The sequence below is a fragment of the Branchiostoma belcheri genome, unplaced genomic scaffold (assembly GCF_001625305.1).
Source record: "Branchiostoma belcheri isolate BF01 breed outbred unplaced genomic scaffold, Haploidv18h27 scaffold304, whole genome shotgun sequence".
Taxonomy (NCBI): domain Eukaryota; kingdom Metazoa; phylum Chordata; class Leptocardii; order Amphioxiformes; family Branchiostomatidae; genus Branchiostoma; species Branchiostoma belcheri.
The window spans coordinates 137,299-152,629 of NW_017803915.1; the positions used below are offsets into that span (position 1 = coordinate 137,299).

The 15,331-nt window shown below is 40.4% G+C and overlaps 1 protein-coding gene and 1 long non-coding RNA gene across 2 annotated transcripts in view; both read right to left on the minus strand.

Annotated features, from left to right (window-relative positions):
• LOC109474365 (hemicentin-1-like) overlaps nucleotides 1-13,036 on the minus strand; it is a 35,722-nt gene extending 22,686 nt beyond the window's left edge. Inside the window, exons 1-2 of the mRNA XM_019774657.1 lie at nucleotides 12,908-13,036; nucleotides 8,154-8,372 (exon numbers count right to left, since the gene is read on the minus strand). Of these exons, the coding sequence (XP_019630216.1) occupies nucleotides 8,154-8,372; nucleotides 12,908-12,974 (286 nt within the window). The 5' untranslated portion in view covers nucleotides 12,975-13,036. The remainder of the gene's footprint in view (nucleotides 1-8,153; nucleotides 8,373-12,907) is intronic.
• LOC109474370 lies at nucleotides 1,651-7,014 on the minus strand. Its single transcript, XR_002140476.1, has 2 exons — nucleotides 6,493-7,014; nucleotides 1,651-2,284 (listed from the first exon to the last, which is right to left on the minus strand). It is a non-coding gene; the product is annotated as an uncharacterized LOC109474370 (long non-coding RNA).
• Nucleotides 13,037-15,331: the final 2,295 nt, after the last annotated feature.

Consider the following 15,331-nt stretch of genomic DNA (forward strand, 5'->3'; position numbering starts at 1 on the left):
ACAGCTAGATCAGCACATCAGCCTGGTATTGTGAGAGTTCTGTCCCGGTGACAAGACCCTACTCGTTTTATGAATGAAAGCGCACTTCTGTGCGACCAAGGTGGTGCGACGCGGTCCTAGAATTGTAATGTTGGGAGGACGTCTTCTTGCACAAGGAAACCGCAACATATCGGCGGTCATAGCGCGCTTAGAACTCCACGGATTTCTTTCAAATTCTGGGGACTGATTTGTAAATGCTTTGATAGCCGATAGCCAAATTCTCTTATCGGAACCATAATTCATTGTGGAGTTACTATCATTTAACCATCTAGAGATAAAATCGTACTTCTCATGCCACTTCGCATGCCGTGTATACCTTGTATCTTCACAAGGGATATAAAAGAAAAGCCTGTCTATTAACTTGACAGCTAGATAAGTATATTAGCCTTGCCTTGTATAAATCTATAGAATTACATACGACGTGAGGTATTCGTTTAAGAAAGAAAAACGCTTACATGCGGTGCAAATTATCGTAATCGTCTGTATTTTGGACGCCTCCTCTCGTGAACGCTCAAGGTCGCACAGAGCACATATACTATTAGGTGATACTCTTTATCTCGCCAAGCATTTAATTGGATTATTCGTTCTGAATCGATATGCTAAAATCATGGAATATCACAGATCTACGTCATATTTCGGTGAGAGAAGACAAACGTGTAATTTGTGAAATCATTATAGCTCATCAACCCCTCAGTTGCCTATATTGACTACACTAACCGTTATTTAAGTGTTACACGAGTTCGTAAGACTTTTGGGTGTACAGGATAATACGCTGTTATTTTGTTGACTTTCAGAAATGATAAATTTGCACTAAAATGAATGCTGATAGGCGTGAACCAATGATAAGAGACTTTATGGAAAGGTTTCAGCTTCTACTTAAAGTCAGTACCTTGTTCAGTCAGTGTAACAGACCCTCTTTGCCTCAGGGAAACTTGTACAAATAACTACTATTATCTATTGTGAATAAACTCTAGTTCATCTGTAATTCATGAAATGATCTTTTGTGTTCATATACAACGTTTCTCATTTTATATCATATTATAACTAGGAAAATACACACTCAACACAACACAACATCTGAAAAGCAAGATTTGTGTGATTTTATTGACACACATGACAGTGAAACCAGTGTTTTCAGCTACCTTTCTCGTAATGCTACACATATCAATAATCCACAGGGTCATCATCATGTACTGGAGTCATAAGACTGAACAAATACTCCAAACTACTTTGACTTAAACCTGACTTGACTGATTCTACAGTAGCTCAACTTTGTTCCTGCAATGTGGCCATTCCTAAAAAGATTAGGAACTTCTTCACTGAATGGTTAATCTGATACCAACATAATTCACACAATGACCACTCAGCACCTGGGCTACAAGTGATTTTCAATCAATTTTTTTCACATTAGGGGAATAAACTGCAAAGTGATTTTTCAATTCAAGCTTTGAAATCCTTCATGTACACATGTAATGCAGTAAAATTTCCCTCATTGGTACAGGTACATGCATGTTCAAAGCATTGTTACAATGTTCACCATTCTCCTCAATCCTATTGCTTCATATGGTTTTTCCAAGTAGAATACAGGGTTCTCACCAGATTTTTTCACAGCATAGGGGTCAGTGACGTACAGAAGGGCAACTTTCTGTGGCACAAGCCACACATTGAGTCCACAAAACATGCATGCAGTAGGGAATGTAGTGTTCTCCGAGAAAACTCATGAACCTGCATGAGGCACTTTTCAATCAGAGAAGTTTGCACAAATAGCTACCGTTATCAATTATGGATGGAATAAACACTAGTTCATCTTAATTCAGAATGTTATATAATTTTTGTAGTTATGTTATCTATCTCGGTGGAACGAAACATGTTTCTATAATTGAATATAATAACAATAACTATGAGAAGGCACCTCAACACATGTACGTATGAATTACTGAAGAACTTCTTAATCTGTTCATATTCATACAAAAACTGACAATGAAAATGCTGGCTTAAGGTTACAAGTATCAGTAGTTCTTGGGAAATAATATGTGATCACATACAGTAGTCATAAGACAATAATTCACACCTGTGACAGTACTATAAATTGCATTTGTTTCCACAAATTTTCATTGCCATTGTTTTCTCAAAGCTCAGTTCCTACCAGGAACTGAGCTTTGAGAAGCTAGCCAGGACTTTGAGGTGGCCCAGTGTGGTCTGCTTTCTGGTATCCACAGTTCAGCTGTATGTTGACGTCTGGCACCTGTGACAGGAAGAGGGAAGAATGTCAAATCATGCACCAGCTTCAAGCTTCTTGTACTTAGAGTTAAACATAAACCTGGCATCAAAATCAACCTGAACAAACATAATTACTTAAGATACCAGTACTGTCAATTCTTGTGCAAAAAAAAACAAAAAAAACTTCCTGGCTTACAGTGACCCTGGCTGGTTTAAATACAAACTAGTCTAGTATGTTGACTCCGTTGCTCCTATGGTACAAGTACTATTGTAAGAAAACTAAGATATATAGGCTAGGCCTGTTTCATTGTATTTTTTCACTTGCCTACTTCAATGACTGACATGCAGACATACATACATGTTTTGAATATGAAAATCAAAGATTTCAGACAGTGGGGCTAATCATGAGTTTTAGTTTCTACAAATAAAACAGAGTAATAATAATATAATGCACATGTAATAATTCTGTCATGCAAGGAGATGATATATAGTGATCAAAAAACCTAGTAACTAATGATCACTTGATGGTCCATGAATTATGTTTACATCAATCAGCACATTAGAATAAGCAAATTGAAGAACAGTTACAAAAGTATGTCTGAATCTGATGCTTTTCCATGACCCGTGGTGAAGATTTTGCAAACACTGATGTGATAATTGTAAATGTGTAACAGTAGCCTTCATTTACTCCCCTCTCTCTGTATAGGAGTAAGGAAATTTAAGTGCAACAATTTATCAGCATGATCTTCCTAGATATGCAACAAATAAAGGTGGCGTCGGGTGGTGTAGTGGTTAGAACAATAGACTGTGAACCGGTAGACCCGGGTTCGATTCCGAGTCGTACCTGGTACGTGTACACTATATGACATCCAGTAGATTTCTAGCGGGGACCAATCATGGGGCTGCTGACGCGTCACCGACTAGTGGCTATTAGCACCTTGTTTCATGTAAATGCCATGAACTCAACCAGAGCGCGTATATTGTTTCTTGTTTACATCAGTACTAAGTACTAGTACTTCCACAATCAGTTAGTAAAGTCATACCTTAGTAAAATCTACTTTGATGAACGAATCAAAACGGGACTGTAGACATTAAGTTTTACACATTCAAATGTGGCTGCACCAGCGCTAATGGAGAGACCACTACGCACGGGAAGGAACGGATCTTAGCGAAGCCTAGATTTGTGAAGCAAACCCAACCCATCGAAGACGGGCCGCCAAACATAAAAATGGAGGAAAATGACAGACAACAAGCCAACAAAGACAACACCAGACCAACAAACTTGGAAAACACCACTTCAAGCGCTAACGTTGTAAGAACTGTGGAACCTCAAACTAGTATGTTTGCGTCAGCGGAAAGGCTGTCGAAGTAACCACTACATGAAAAACTGCGGCGAAAAAGTAACATGGGTTCGTCCCAAATCTAGACGCAAGTGAGCTACAAAAGTAGTAGAACCTATGCATCTTGCTTGTTGCTGTCAACTTACCCGTTAAAGATTATATTGAACCGATACATGTACGTACTATAACTTGCCATACCCGGCCAAAGACGACTACATTACTGTTACTCTTTATTTTGTGCTGTATAATGTATATGCGTTACATTATCTATCATTGTCATTTCTGTGAATTCCTTAAAACATCTACTGTTAGTTTGTGTAACATTACGTAGTGCTACAATCTGCGTAAAAAGTGGTCTTTATTACGTGTTATCTGCTAAGTCGTGTTGGTATTGAAAACTGTTTTTTGTGCCGTTCTTCTACAAACAGCCAGCAGAATTATGAAGATACTCGTTCTCAATACACATGCTGCAAACTAAAGTAATGGCAGTCCTACGAAAATTCTGTTTGTAATGTATAAGCGCTTTATGTCGACGTACAATGGGTGTGAAATACACGTTTTCGCCCATCGTGTGCCACCGGCTCGGTGGTAATTGGCTACTTTACAAGTGAAAGAACCGCGTCTGTGGGCCTTGATAAATTATTCAAATTATTCAGCAGCCCTCTGATTGGTCCCCGCTAGAAATTTACTGGATGTCATTCAGTGACGAGCCCCCTGTACATGTCTGAACATGCGCCCCGACGTTGTGCCCTTGGGAAAGGCACTTTACACGAATTTCCTCACTCCACCCAGGTGTGAATGGGTACCTAACTTCGGTTGGGGAAAGTCGTATTGAGGTCATCTTGTGGCGCCGAATGGCAGCCGCACAGACCCTTGCGACTGTGTGTATCATTTGTATTATTTGAATGTTGTAATTGTTGTGATTTGTATTGATTATTGTGTGATACCCTGCATCAATTCAGCCGTAAGGCTGCGACTGCATGGGTACTGTTTGGACAATAAAAACCATTTATTATTATAAATAAAACCTTTGGCAGATACCACTACAGTCAAAATCAGGGTTGACCGTTAAATAAGCAAAACATTGCCCAGTACACCCACAATTTCAGCAATTTGTGAGAAAAACCTTACATTTGCCGACAAACCTTGCTACAATGTTGCTCTGTAGCAGACTAGAGAAGGTCTGTACGGGATTTCTATACTTAATTTTAAGCTGGTGATTTAGTTATGCAGCAGATTCATACGTATACTATGCTGTCTTAAATGTTGATCTAGTTTATTTACACTTAAGTACATATTTATATTCCATTAGCACTCTAGACATGACTGAATGTAATCCAAATAATATGACCTGTCTGTACCCTGTATATATGTGTGTGTGTGTGTGTGTGTGTGCAGTAGTGTGTGTCTGTACAGTAGTATATGTGTGTGTGTATGTGCAGTAGTACAATGTATGTGTGTGCGTGTGTGTGTGTGTGTGTGTGTACAGTAGTATGTGTGTGTGTGTGTGTGTGTGTGTGTGTGTGTGCAGTAGTTTGTGTCTGTACAGTAGTATGTGTGTGTGACAGGCAGCCAAGGTAGGAAGGAGAAAGCCTCTACCCAGAGCCCCCTACACCCCAAGCAAGTAAGCATGTGTGTGTGTGTATAGTAGTATGTGTGTGTGTTCATATGTACAGTAGTATGTGTGTGTGTGTGTGTGTGTGTGTGTGTGTGTACAGTAGTATGTGTGTGTGTGTGTGTGTGTACAGTAGTATGTGTGTGTGTTCGTATGTACAGTAGTATATGTGTGTGTGTGTGTGTGTGTGTGTGTGTGTGTGTGTGTGTGTGTGTGTGTGTGTGTGTGTGTACAGTATTGTGTGTGTGTGTGTGTGTACAGTAGTGTGTGTGTGTGTGTGTATATGTAAAGTGTGTGTGTGTGTGTGTGTGTGTACAGTAGTGTGTGTGTGTATATGTACAGAAGTGTGTGTGTGTGTGTGTACAGCAGTATAACGTACTAGTATGTGTGTGTGTGTACAGTATGTGTGTCTGTGTATGTACAGTAGTATGTGTGTGTGTGTACATTACAATGGTATGTGTGTGTGTGTGTGCGCGCACACGTGTGTGTACAGTAGTATGTGTGTGTGTGTCAGTATGTACAGTCAGTGGTATATGTGTGTGTGTGGTGGAGATTGTGTGGGTGGTGGATTCATACATTGGGAAACTCAAGGCTATATTCAAGGAGAATGGGACAAAAGACTAGGTCTAGGAAATCCAGCTGCATAAAGTCAACAGGTACTACAGGGCAATTGTCTTCTTGCTTGACCAAGATTAGAAAGGTGTGTAATTATATCAGAAACAATGTGCTGCAAGAAAAATCTGCAGTAAAGGTTTACATATTGACCAGGCGACGTTCTTCTCTGGAGATAGAATAGGGGAGCTGAGGTCGTCCCAAGTGTACAGAGCATGGGGTTTTAAACCTTACTGACTTCAACCGGTTACTAGTACGCATACTATAGTACATAGCCTAGGTATATTAATGGGGTATGAATCTTATAATACAACATGTAGTTATGTTTGAGTTCTTTTTGAAGTCGGTGGAAGACAAACATATGTTTTTCGAGTGGGTTCTGCAATTTTCTTTCTTTTTTTTTAAATGTGGATGGAATTTGGTGGCTAAGGTTCAATAATGAGCTAACTTTCTTTTTTTTTTGGCAATTACTAATTAGCAATTGGACAGAAGAAGCTGAGTTATAATTAGCTATAGGTAGTGTGCACACGCTGAAGGGCGGAAATCCCGCTGCTATACCGATACCATATTTGACAAGCAGAACTAGCTAAGGTAGTCGGAATCCGCTACCTGGTCTGGTCCACATGATTCCACAGAACTAGTACCAACAAAGTCTTTCACACTAACCTGGTATCCAGGTGGCTGGGCGGGTTTTCTTCAGGTCTGCTGAAGCTCGATTGTGGAGGGGCGGATCAACTCCTGGTGTGCGGCATATGATTCAAATATACCGGGCGGTCTGTTGAGCTGGACAGGGGGAAAACTATTAGAGCCCCGAAGACAGCCTGCCCCAAGCACGATAGATTGGATAAACTGAAGTTACTTTCAAACTGATATTGTTACTAGAGATATGGTAATGAATGCATGTATGAACTATGATTTAGGATATGTAGCATGTAACTTGTTACATGTAATTAGTGTCATCATCTGGATAACTGATCTTTCTTTTGTGGTATTGACATTAATGTTAACTAACAACATCCGAGTCATTATCTCTGCTAACAGGTCAATATAAATTTGCCATTCTCACATTCTAATCTAAACCATCAAATTATGCCAAATCTGATATAATTTTGTACGGCAATTATAAGTTGAAAACAAAATAATCTTTAACCTGCAAGTAGATTCTGTGGGAAAAACGAGGCAATACTAGTATTGGATGCCTTTTTTTACATAATATTTATTCATTGGTCTCCTGTAAGTGTCTTAGTTTAAACCATCGCATCATGGGCCAGCCAAGCAGGAGGTCAATGGATAATCCCCAAGTATTAAATTGACCAGTCTGTAACCATTTCCCCAGATTGACCAATTTGATACTGCCTCCCCCCCTCCCCCAAACATCTGCTTGGATAACAGCCGGGCAATATATGGAATATTGACTCGCTTACGCCACAGAATCTGCTTAGAAATAAAATAATATTGAGATGTTCAAAACTACGGCGATATATACAGTGAAAACAGGCAAGAAATACCTACCTAATATAATTTATAACATGCCTTATCAAAGTTGGACGTGATTTGTTGGCGAAAAGACGAGGGATCGGGTCAAACAAACATCCATCCAAAAAGTCGAAATGCAATCTGCCCGTCGTTGTTTCGCATCAGTCGATGGTCTCATGAAAGTACATGTACTTTAACTAAGCTATAATAATACTCCGTTAACAGTATTACAAACATCTCGTGGCAGCAGCCTTGGTGTTTATGTTCATCCTGAATACTAGTAAAAAATGTCCGAGTCAGGCCATTACACCTACTAGAGGTCATCTACCGGGTGACCTCGGCCAAGAAATTTACTCCTGATTACCCATATAACTGCGTGTGCAACACTGTCCGGCCGTTAACTTCCTTAGTAAGGAACTGAGTTACTAATGACGGTCACATCCTAGGATGTGAAGATAGCCTCTTGGCTTATTAGTTAGTATATAACGGTGGTCACCATTAGTTACTAGTTACTATAAACGGTATGTGTATGGGGTCTCAAAAAATTGTCGGAGGATAGCGTATACTTTTAAAGTTGTAGTATTGCGCTATTTGAACTGTTAAAACAACAAATGAATAACATTGTAAGTTCACTACTGATTAAAAAAAACCATACATCCGAGTAAATGTGTTTTTAGCTTTAAGTTAGTAAATGTGATTTTTATGTATTACCATATATAACATATTGTTATTATGTACGCCTGTTTTTTTAGCCGGTATAACCGCCTTTCGGCGTAACATACCACCCTTTGTCATAAAGTCATAAAGATATAAACTGATAATAATTAACCAACTGTTTCCTATCTACTCACCACAGCAGTCTCCACGGTTAATGACTGTCACGTGACTGATGACGTAAGTGTCTCCAAGATCAACCTTCCACCACGGCTCGTACTCCAGGTCCGTGTGTGTGCATTCCTTTAGAGGGTACAGAATGGTTCCTGTGTTTCCGTCCACAGCTCGTTCCGCAGGATATTCCGATCTCAGCAAACTGCTCTGTGAGGCCTTTTTGTTGAGACCAACATTTATTTCTGCAGGGAAAACAGCATTTGTTACATGCAATATGAGACGGGTTTGTTTATTTCCTCCATGAAAAATGGAGGTATTGTTTTTGGTGTATCTGTGTGTGTGTGTGTGTCTGTCTGTCTGTGTCTGTCTTTCTGTATATCTGTATGTCTGTGTGTGTGTGTGTCTGTCTGTGTCTCTCTGTGTGTGTGTGTGTGAGTGTATGTATGTGTTCCTGCATCTCTGTGTCCATCATAACTTCTGGACGCCTTTATGGATTGTGATATGTTGATAAGCCGTAGGAAGACGAATGTCAAGACAATTTCAAATTTGTGTCTCCGGATGACTGACCTTGGTAATGCAGCAAATTATGCAAGTGAAGACTTTATAAAGATTGTCATGACGGTAAATCAACGCATCAGGTTCATTTCGGTTCAGATTCATCTGGTTACACTCGACCGTTGTGTCCTTTTACTCTGCAGGAATTTTCATTACGCGGTTTAGGAGCGCACCGAGCGGCTAGAACGTGCGGAGTCGGGGCAGGCCAACCGCGGTATGTTGCTGGAAGCAAAGGCAAACGCCGTAAGAAGGAAAGCGGCGTCTGATCCTTTCACAATGGCTGCGCTGTTGAGGACTTTGGCAGAAAAAGCCAATAAAACAGGGCACCAGAACGCAAAAAAGTAGCTATACCACACCGAACGACCCTTGAAAAACCTGCCGACCCCTGACTATGGTTTGGGGGATGGACCCGTGCAAGGGACATAAAGAAGCATTTTTTCGAGCTTTTCAACCATTTCTAGCTCCAGCTGCTTAGTCAAACCCCTGTATAGATATTACCAGTGTACAAAATACTTTTTTAAACCAGGTTGGCAAAAATTAGGTTGCCCATCAGAATTTTAGGTTGAAATGTTACATACATAAGCCTTTGACAATATATCTAACAGCCTTTAGTTAACTTATACTGGTACATGCAATAGCCATTAATACCTTAAATTAAAAAAGCATCTGCTGGATACAGTGGGCATGATTTCGTGGGGGGGGGGGCATTCTTAAAATTCCGGTAGCACACTGGACTACCAAGGTTCAAAAATAGGTTGCTACAGGCCCTACCTTTTCAGGACTTAATTAAGAAACGCAACTTTTTTCCTAGGCCTTACTAACTGTTGCAATACTTCAAGAAACGGGCAAATATTTAAAAGTGTTTTACAAGCTTATAATAAGGGACTGTAAGAGAAGTTAGGGTGTCAGAAAACACGAAAATGTCTCAACGCATCACCTGTTTTGAGACAAAGCCGACAGACGTGGCATGAATTGCAAACTTATTTGATGCTACCATTCGAAGGTCGAGTTGGCACGCTTTCTGGACCAATACCATTGACGGGGGGGGGGGTATTGAGTGCATTTAACTGAGAGTTTTCAGTATTATTACACGATTTTAACTGCTGTAAAATTCTCCAGAATAGGAACATTTGGCGAAAAAGGCAACATTTCACGGTTCTGTTGTATATCGAATTTTTGACGCCTCTGCAATCACTATGTGCCTTGAATCACAATTCACCTCACGGAGTGACTTGGATACAAGACAGAGCAAACGTGAAAGCCGCGCTGGCCTTCGCCCCTCCGTACGTGCAAGTTACCCACCCCACCCCAATCTAGCTAGGGGTCAGTCTCGAACAGATTTTCTGGTAATGTATTAAAGTTGCTCTTTGTCCGCAAGCCATTTGAAATATGGCAAATAATACATTGATTTCTAAGGGATAGATTTATACTTAAACGTTGCAACTAATTAGCTATCTTGGGTTAAATTTGAAGTCAAATTTGACCCCATCCCTCCGCATGCAACACGCCCAGAATACTGCTGATCTACTCCTGGACACCAGCCAACCACCGGTCAACAATGTCCGAACCTCCCGCACTGCCGAATGGTTTAAACACTTTGAAATAAACATGGGGCCTGCATGGCGTTTTTCGTAGAACGTAATCGGCCGTTTTAATTCTACGTAGGGCGCATACAGATCACTCTTATTCAACGTAGAACGTAATTGACGCATTTTGTGTAGAGCATAATTCACGTTTAAATTCTAAGTAATGCGTTGTAGCCCCTTGGAATTTATCGTAAAGCGTAATCGCTAATATTTACGTAGCCGGCTCTCATAATGTAGCGTAGAGCGTTGTCGGGGACCCCCCCCCCCACTGCAGGTCCTCAAAGATCGCCGACAGGATTTCCTGTCACATAACAGCCAAATTATATCGGAAGCCTGTACGTAAGCTAAATAAACGTCCCAATTGCCTCATGGCGTAAACTAATGGCTCTACATTTGTGACTAGAGCTGGAAATGTTTGATGTTCACACAATGTACATACTAGTAGTCACAAGGTGCGCTTATAGGCTTATCCAGGGATATAGAGAGTGCATAGAATGAAGATAAACCAGTTTTCCAGAAAAAGTCCATCGTTTGTCATTTCGGTTGCAGAGTTGGGTTAGATTAGGATGTAACATGCACTAACTGCGCAACAGTCTACAATAGTGCAGGTGAGAATATTTTCACGGTAGAAACTTCTAGATTGTTGGGAAAAACATTCGTGGCTGTTATGTAGCAAGGGTTCCGAAGTAACGGGTTCTTTACTGGTCGCTAATTTCACCCCTACCCACCCCACCATCTAAAATATAGGAACATCACTGCATATTCTAGTATAATTTGTGTTGCACTTTGATATCATTATGATTTTAGCGCGAAGGCGATTACTCCCTACTTAGCAGAAAAGTTATACATGAATGTTAGGTCTGAGTGACTTGACTGCGTACATATCTTACTAATTTAAAAATTTTTAATTTTACAAATTTAGAGGATGTTATGTCTTTCAACAATTATTAGTCTAAACAATGTTTCTCAGCGATGCATAGATCGACCACGATGAATTCAAGTCAAAGGCTCGTTATGGATTCTAGACGTTTCTTTAATTGAGGGTTTATTTTCGGCATGGACCTCCCCCCAGGCCATTTGTATATAGCCCACTTGCTTCAAGGTCAAAAAGTTGATTGACCACAATCTCCATACCGATTTCTACCCCAATCCCAAAACTACCGCACGGTCCCTATGTGCTTGTTTTTCGTGCGTGTAATTCATGGCTTGTCGCCACTGATAATCACCTTCGCCAAGAAGGTTATGTATTCAGAGGCGTTCGCGTGTGTGTCTGTCTGTAAACATGATAACTCAAGAAGGCTCAAATGGATTGTCTTCATACTTGGTAGGTAGGTAGGTAGGTCTTGATAAGACCTCAAAATGAATTGATTTTGGGTCCCCTGGTGGCTTGTTATGGTACTGCAGCTGAACTTCCGGTTTTGATATCTCATGATCTGGACATGCTAGGGTCGCAAAATTTGGATGGTATGTAGGTCTTGTGCTGGGAAAGAAGTGACGTAGGTTTGGGCCCCCTAGCGGCTTGCTCAAAAAATGCAGAGGCGTTTATCTAAAAATATTCAAAAGAGGATAACTCAAGAACCTGTTCACAGATCATCGTGATTTTTGTATGTAGGTAGCTTGAGTGACTCTTGACAAAACTATACGACAATTTTGCAAATCCGGATGCAATTTGCATGATTTATGAGGGAATTCTATTAATAATGCTGCATTACATAATAGGACTATTCAAGCTTGTGACATATGTAACAAGAGAACAAGAGAAACACAGGCAGATATTGATTATGTAAATGAACATTTAATTTGCATAATTAATGAGAAAATGTTCCATAATTCCATAGTGGTAACTGCCTGGAATTTCATACTTGGGGTATTTGAAAGTTAAGTGAAGGTGAACATCATTAAAGATAACTTATTCAAATAATGACCTTAATTGCATAATTTATGGGGAAATAATAGAATGGATTTCTTTGTTAAGATAAGTCTCGTGGAGAATATGATCAACTGATGTAATTAATGCAAATAAGGATCCTATTTGCATAATCAGGAGGAATAATATTCACTGTCAGTCATAAAGATTATCATCTTTTGGCGAAGGTATGAGATCGTGGAATTCTAGTTTACTCTTTGTCCCATTTCTTGGAAGCCACATAACGGAGCTAAAACGCCTGTTTTAACATCTGTGGTTAAACGAAGTCTGCAGTTATGTAACTTTAAAGGCCGTAAGAACAAGCCGTGCATGATAAGAAAGATAAGCAAGCGAACGTAAACTTTTTAAGCATCCTCAATTTCCATGTAGTTCAGAAATTCAAAGTCTAGTATCATTTTCGGGTGTTTTGTGTTTCCTATAGTTATAGATTTATACAAAACAGGGCAAAAGATATGATTTTATACATGAATACACATTTCTTACAGTAACATAATACATAATATGTTAACGTCGATGAAGACTAGACATCCAGGTAATATGATACGCCAAAAAGCAGTTACTCAAGCAACTGGATATGGTTTTGAAAACCTCAGACGTTTCAGCTAGTATCCACTAGTTTTCGTCAGTGACTGAGAGACCAGGGGAGAAATGCAGGTTTTTAAAGCATAAACTATTGATTGATATGCAAGTAAATAATATGTCAACATACCCGCGGTGACTGGGTTAACAAAGGCCAGGCTGACCGCTAACAGGACGACCTGCCCCGCCGGCTCCATGTTGTTGACAGTCTGCGGACTGGTTTCCCTTGACCTGGCTTGCCTGGAAAGTTATTTGCAACCTCCGGGGCTTTCTTTTTGACGGAAACTTGGCGTTAGGCTGTTTTCAGGCTGGCAGGACGCCTGTTTTTCAAATCACATGCTTCAAAAGCGCTGTGAAGTGTGGTTCAGGGACAGTGCAGTGCAGGACCTTAACAGTACATTAGGGACGATCCAATATTGTTTCTTTGTTTGGCGATGCATGCATGGTCAGGTTAGCCCATTAAGTATATTTCTATGCCCTTTAACTTGAATATGATATTATTTATAAAAACAGACATGTAGAAAACACACTTTATAACTTCATCAAGGATGTAAAATTGTTCTGGTAGCCTGTATTGTTTTATGACATTTCTTCTTTGGTACACACGCACACACACATACACAAACACACATACACACACACGGATAGACTGGCGATCAGACACACGAACGCTACCGAAAATTGGACCTTCTTGGTGAATGTAAAAAGGCTATGGTGGTGTTGTTGATTGAGAGTCGTGATACGTCTCAGTAAGGCCACACCGACTTAATTTTATGGATGACATCCACGCGCGCGTTGATTTTCGCCTGTTCTAAAAAAATCACGTCCTTCGAGACTCTGGCCTGACTGTAGGCCTGGGTAGTCTATGCATATGGCAGTTAGCGACAATACGGAGACGGTGGGAACTCTGGAGGCTGCCGAAGCTTAACAAGTCAAGATCTTATCTAGTACAAACTAACAGTGCCGATTCATAAATACAGCAAAAAAAAAACAGCATGTGCCTGCAGGTCGTATACGTCGTTATATGTAATGCGTGTACTGTCGCAATTCACAATAACAGCTTTGTATTCCTGTAGTTCTAAGTAGCATTTTCATTTTGGTCGGACTTTTATTTTATTCGCCCGCGCGCACTTGCTTGGGGGCCTTCAGGGGATGTTATCCATAAAATTAAGTCGGTGTGGCCTAAAGAAGTGAAAAGGCGACAAGAACAAGTATATCAGTCGAAGAGCAACAATCCTAGAGTATTAAAATATGTTCATAGTTAGTAGATATATTAACAAACTCGAGCTCTGACAGTATTTGCACCACAGGTAAAGGACCCCGTTAAAAAGTGCGCGGATCAAGGACACATTGCTGGCGGCATAACTGCACCGCTCCTTAACGCACGTGTACACACACTGGCACTCTCCTTAACGCACGTGCACACACACTGGCTCTGTTGTTACGGATAATAAGGCCACGCCGACTTAATTCTATGGACGACATCCTCTGAAGACCCCCAAACTAGTGCGTGCTTATTTTATAAGTGGATATTTTCATCAATGGCCTACCGGCCTTTAAATGCTGCAGACTAGTTACATATATTCAAAAACATAAGTCTTCTATTATACTAAAAGATTCACCGTTGTACAACACAGGTTACCTAAATCAGGCAGGGGTGTTGCAAGGTCATCCATGGCCTGGGGCTTCAAGGCGGGTACTTATTCTTTGTACGTCTAGGATTTGATCACATATTGCAAACTCTACCACCAGTGCAGCGTAACTAACTTAAACTAAGATCTGCGTTCTGTCTACTGGGAAACTGTTATCCAGAGTGGATGGCTGACCTGTAGACCTCGCTGAAGATTACAGGACTTCATCGATATTCCGAATACAAAGGTAGACCTTTTTGGAGACGTTTTTGTCTAAATGTCTGTCTTTCTGACTGGTTGGCTGTCCGTCTATCCCTCTTGCCTACTGGCCTTCTAGCTGTCAGTTCTTGCTTATATTTCTGGCTGGCTTGCGGGGTGAATGCTTGCCTTGGGTCGCAGTCTTTGTTGGGAGGCCGGTCTTTCGATTGAAGGACTTCTTCGATATTCAAAATGTAAAGTTTGGCCTTCAAGAGATATTGTCATTATTATTAGCCTGACTAGAAGGCATTATAGGGCATTTAGAGTTACGACTGACCTAGAAATGCTACCTGAACTATCATACGATGGACGTAGCGTTATTCGTACGATCGCCCAATTTCAAACTAAAGGGTACTTTTCAGATAGTTTTGCATGTCTTTTTTAAGCCCTCAGCTGTCTTATCGTGGGACAAATCTGACTTCGATTCTCGGTAATGATAGTTTGTAGTTGTTGCCCCCCCCCACACACACACAAGGAGAATAAGTTAATTTGTTGTTGTTTATTTAGATCTCCATTAGTATGGAAGTCCATTAGTATTAATTGAATTTACTGCTTTATTAGAAAATAGAAGAGAAATGAAGGCAATACAGGTTGCCCTCCCACACCGTAAACAACACTGCAACAAAATATGTGAAACGTACAGGAGAATGTAAACATAGTACACA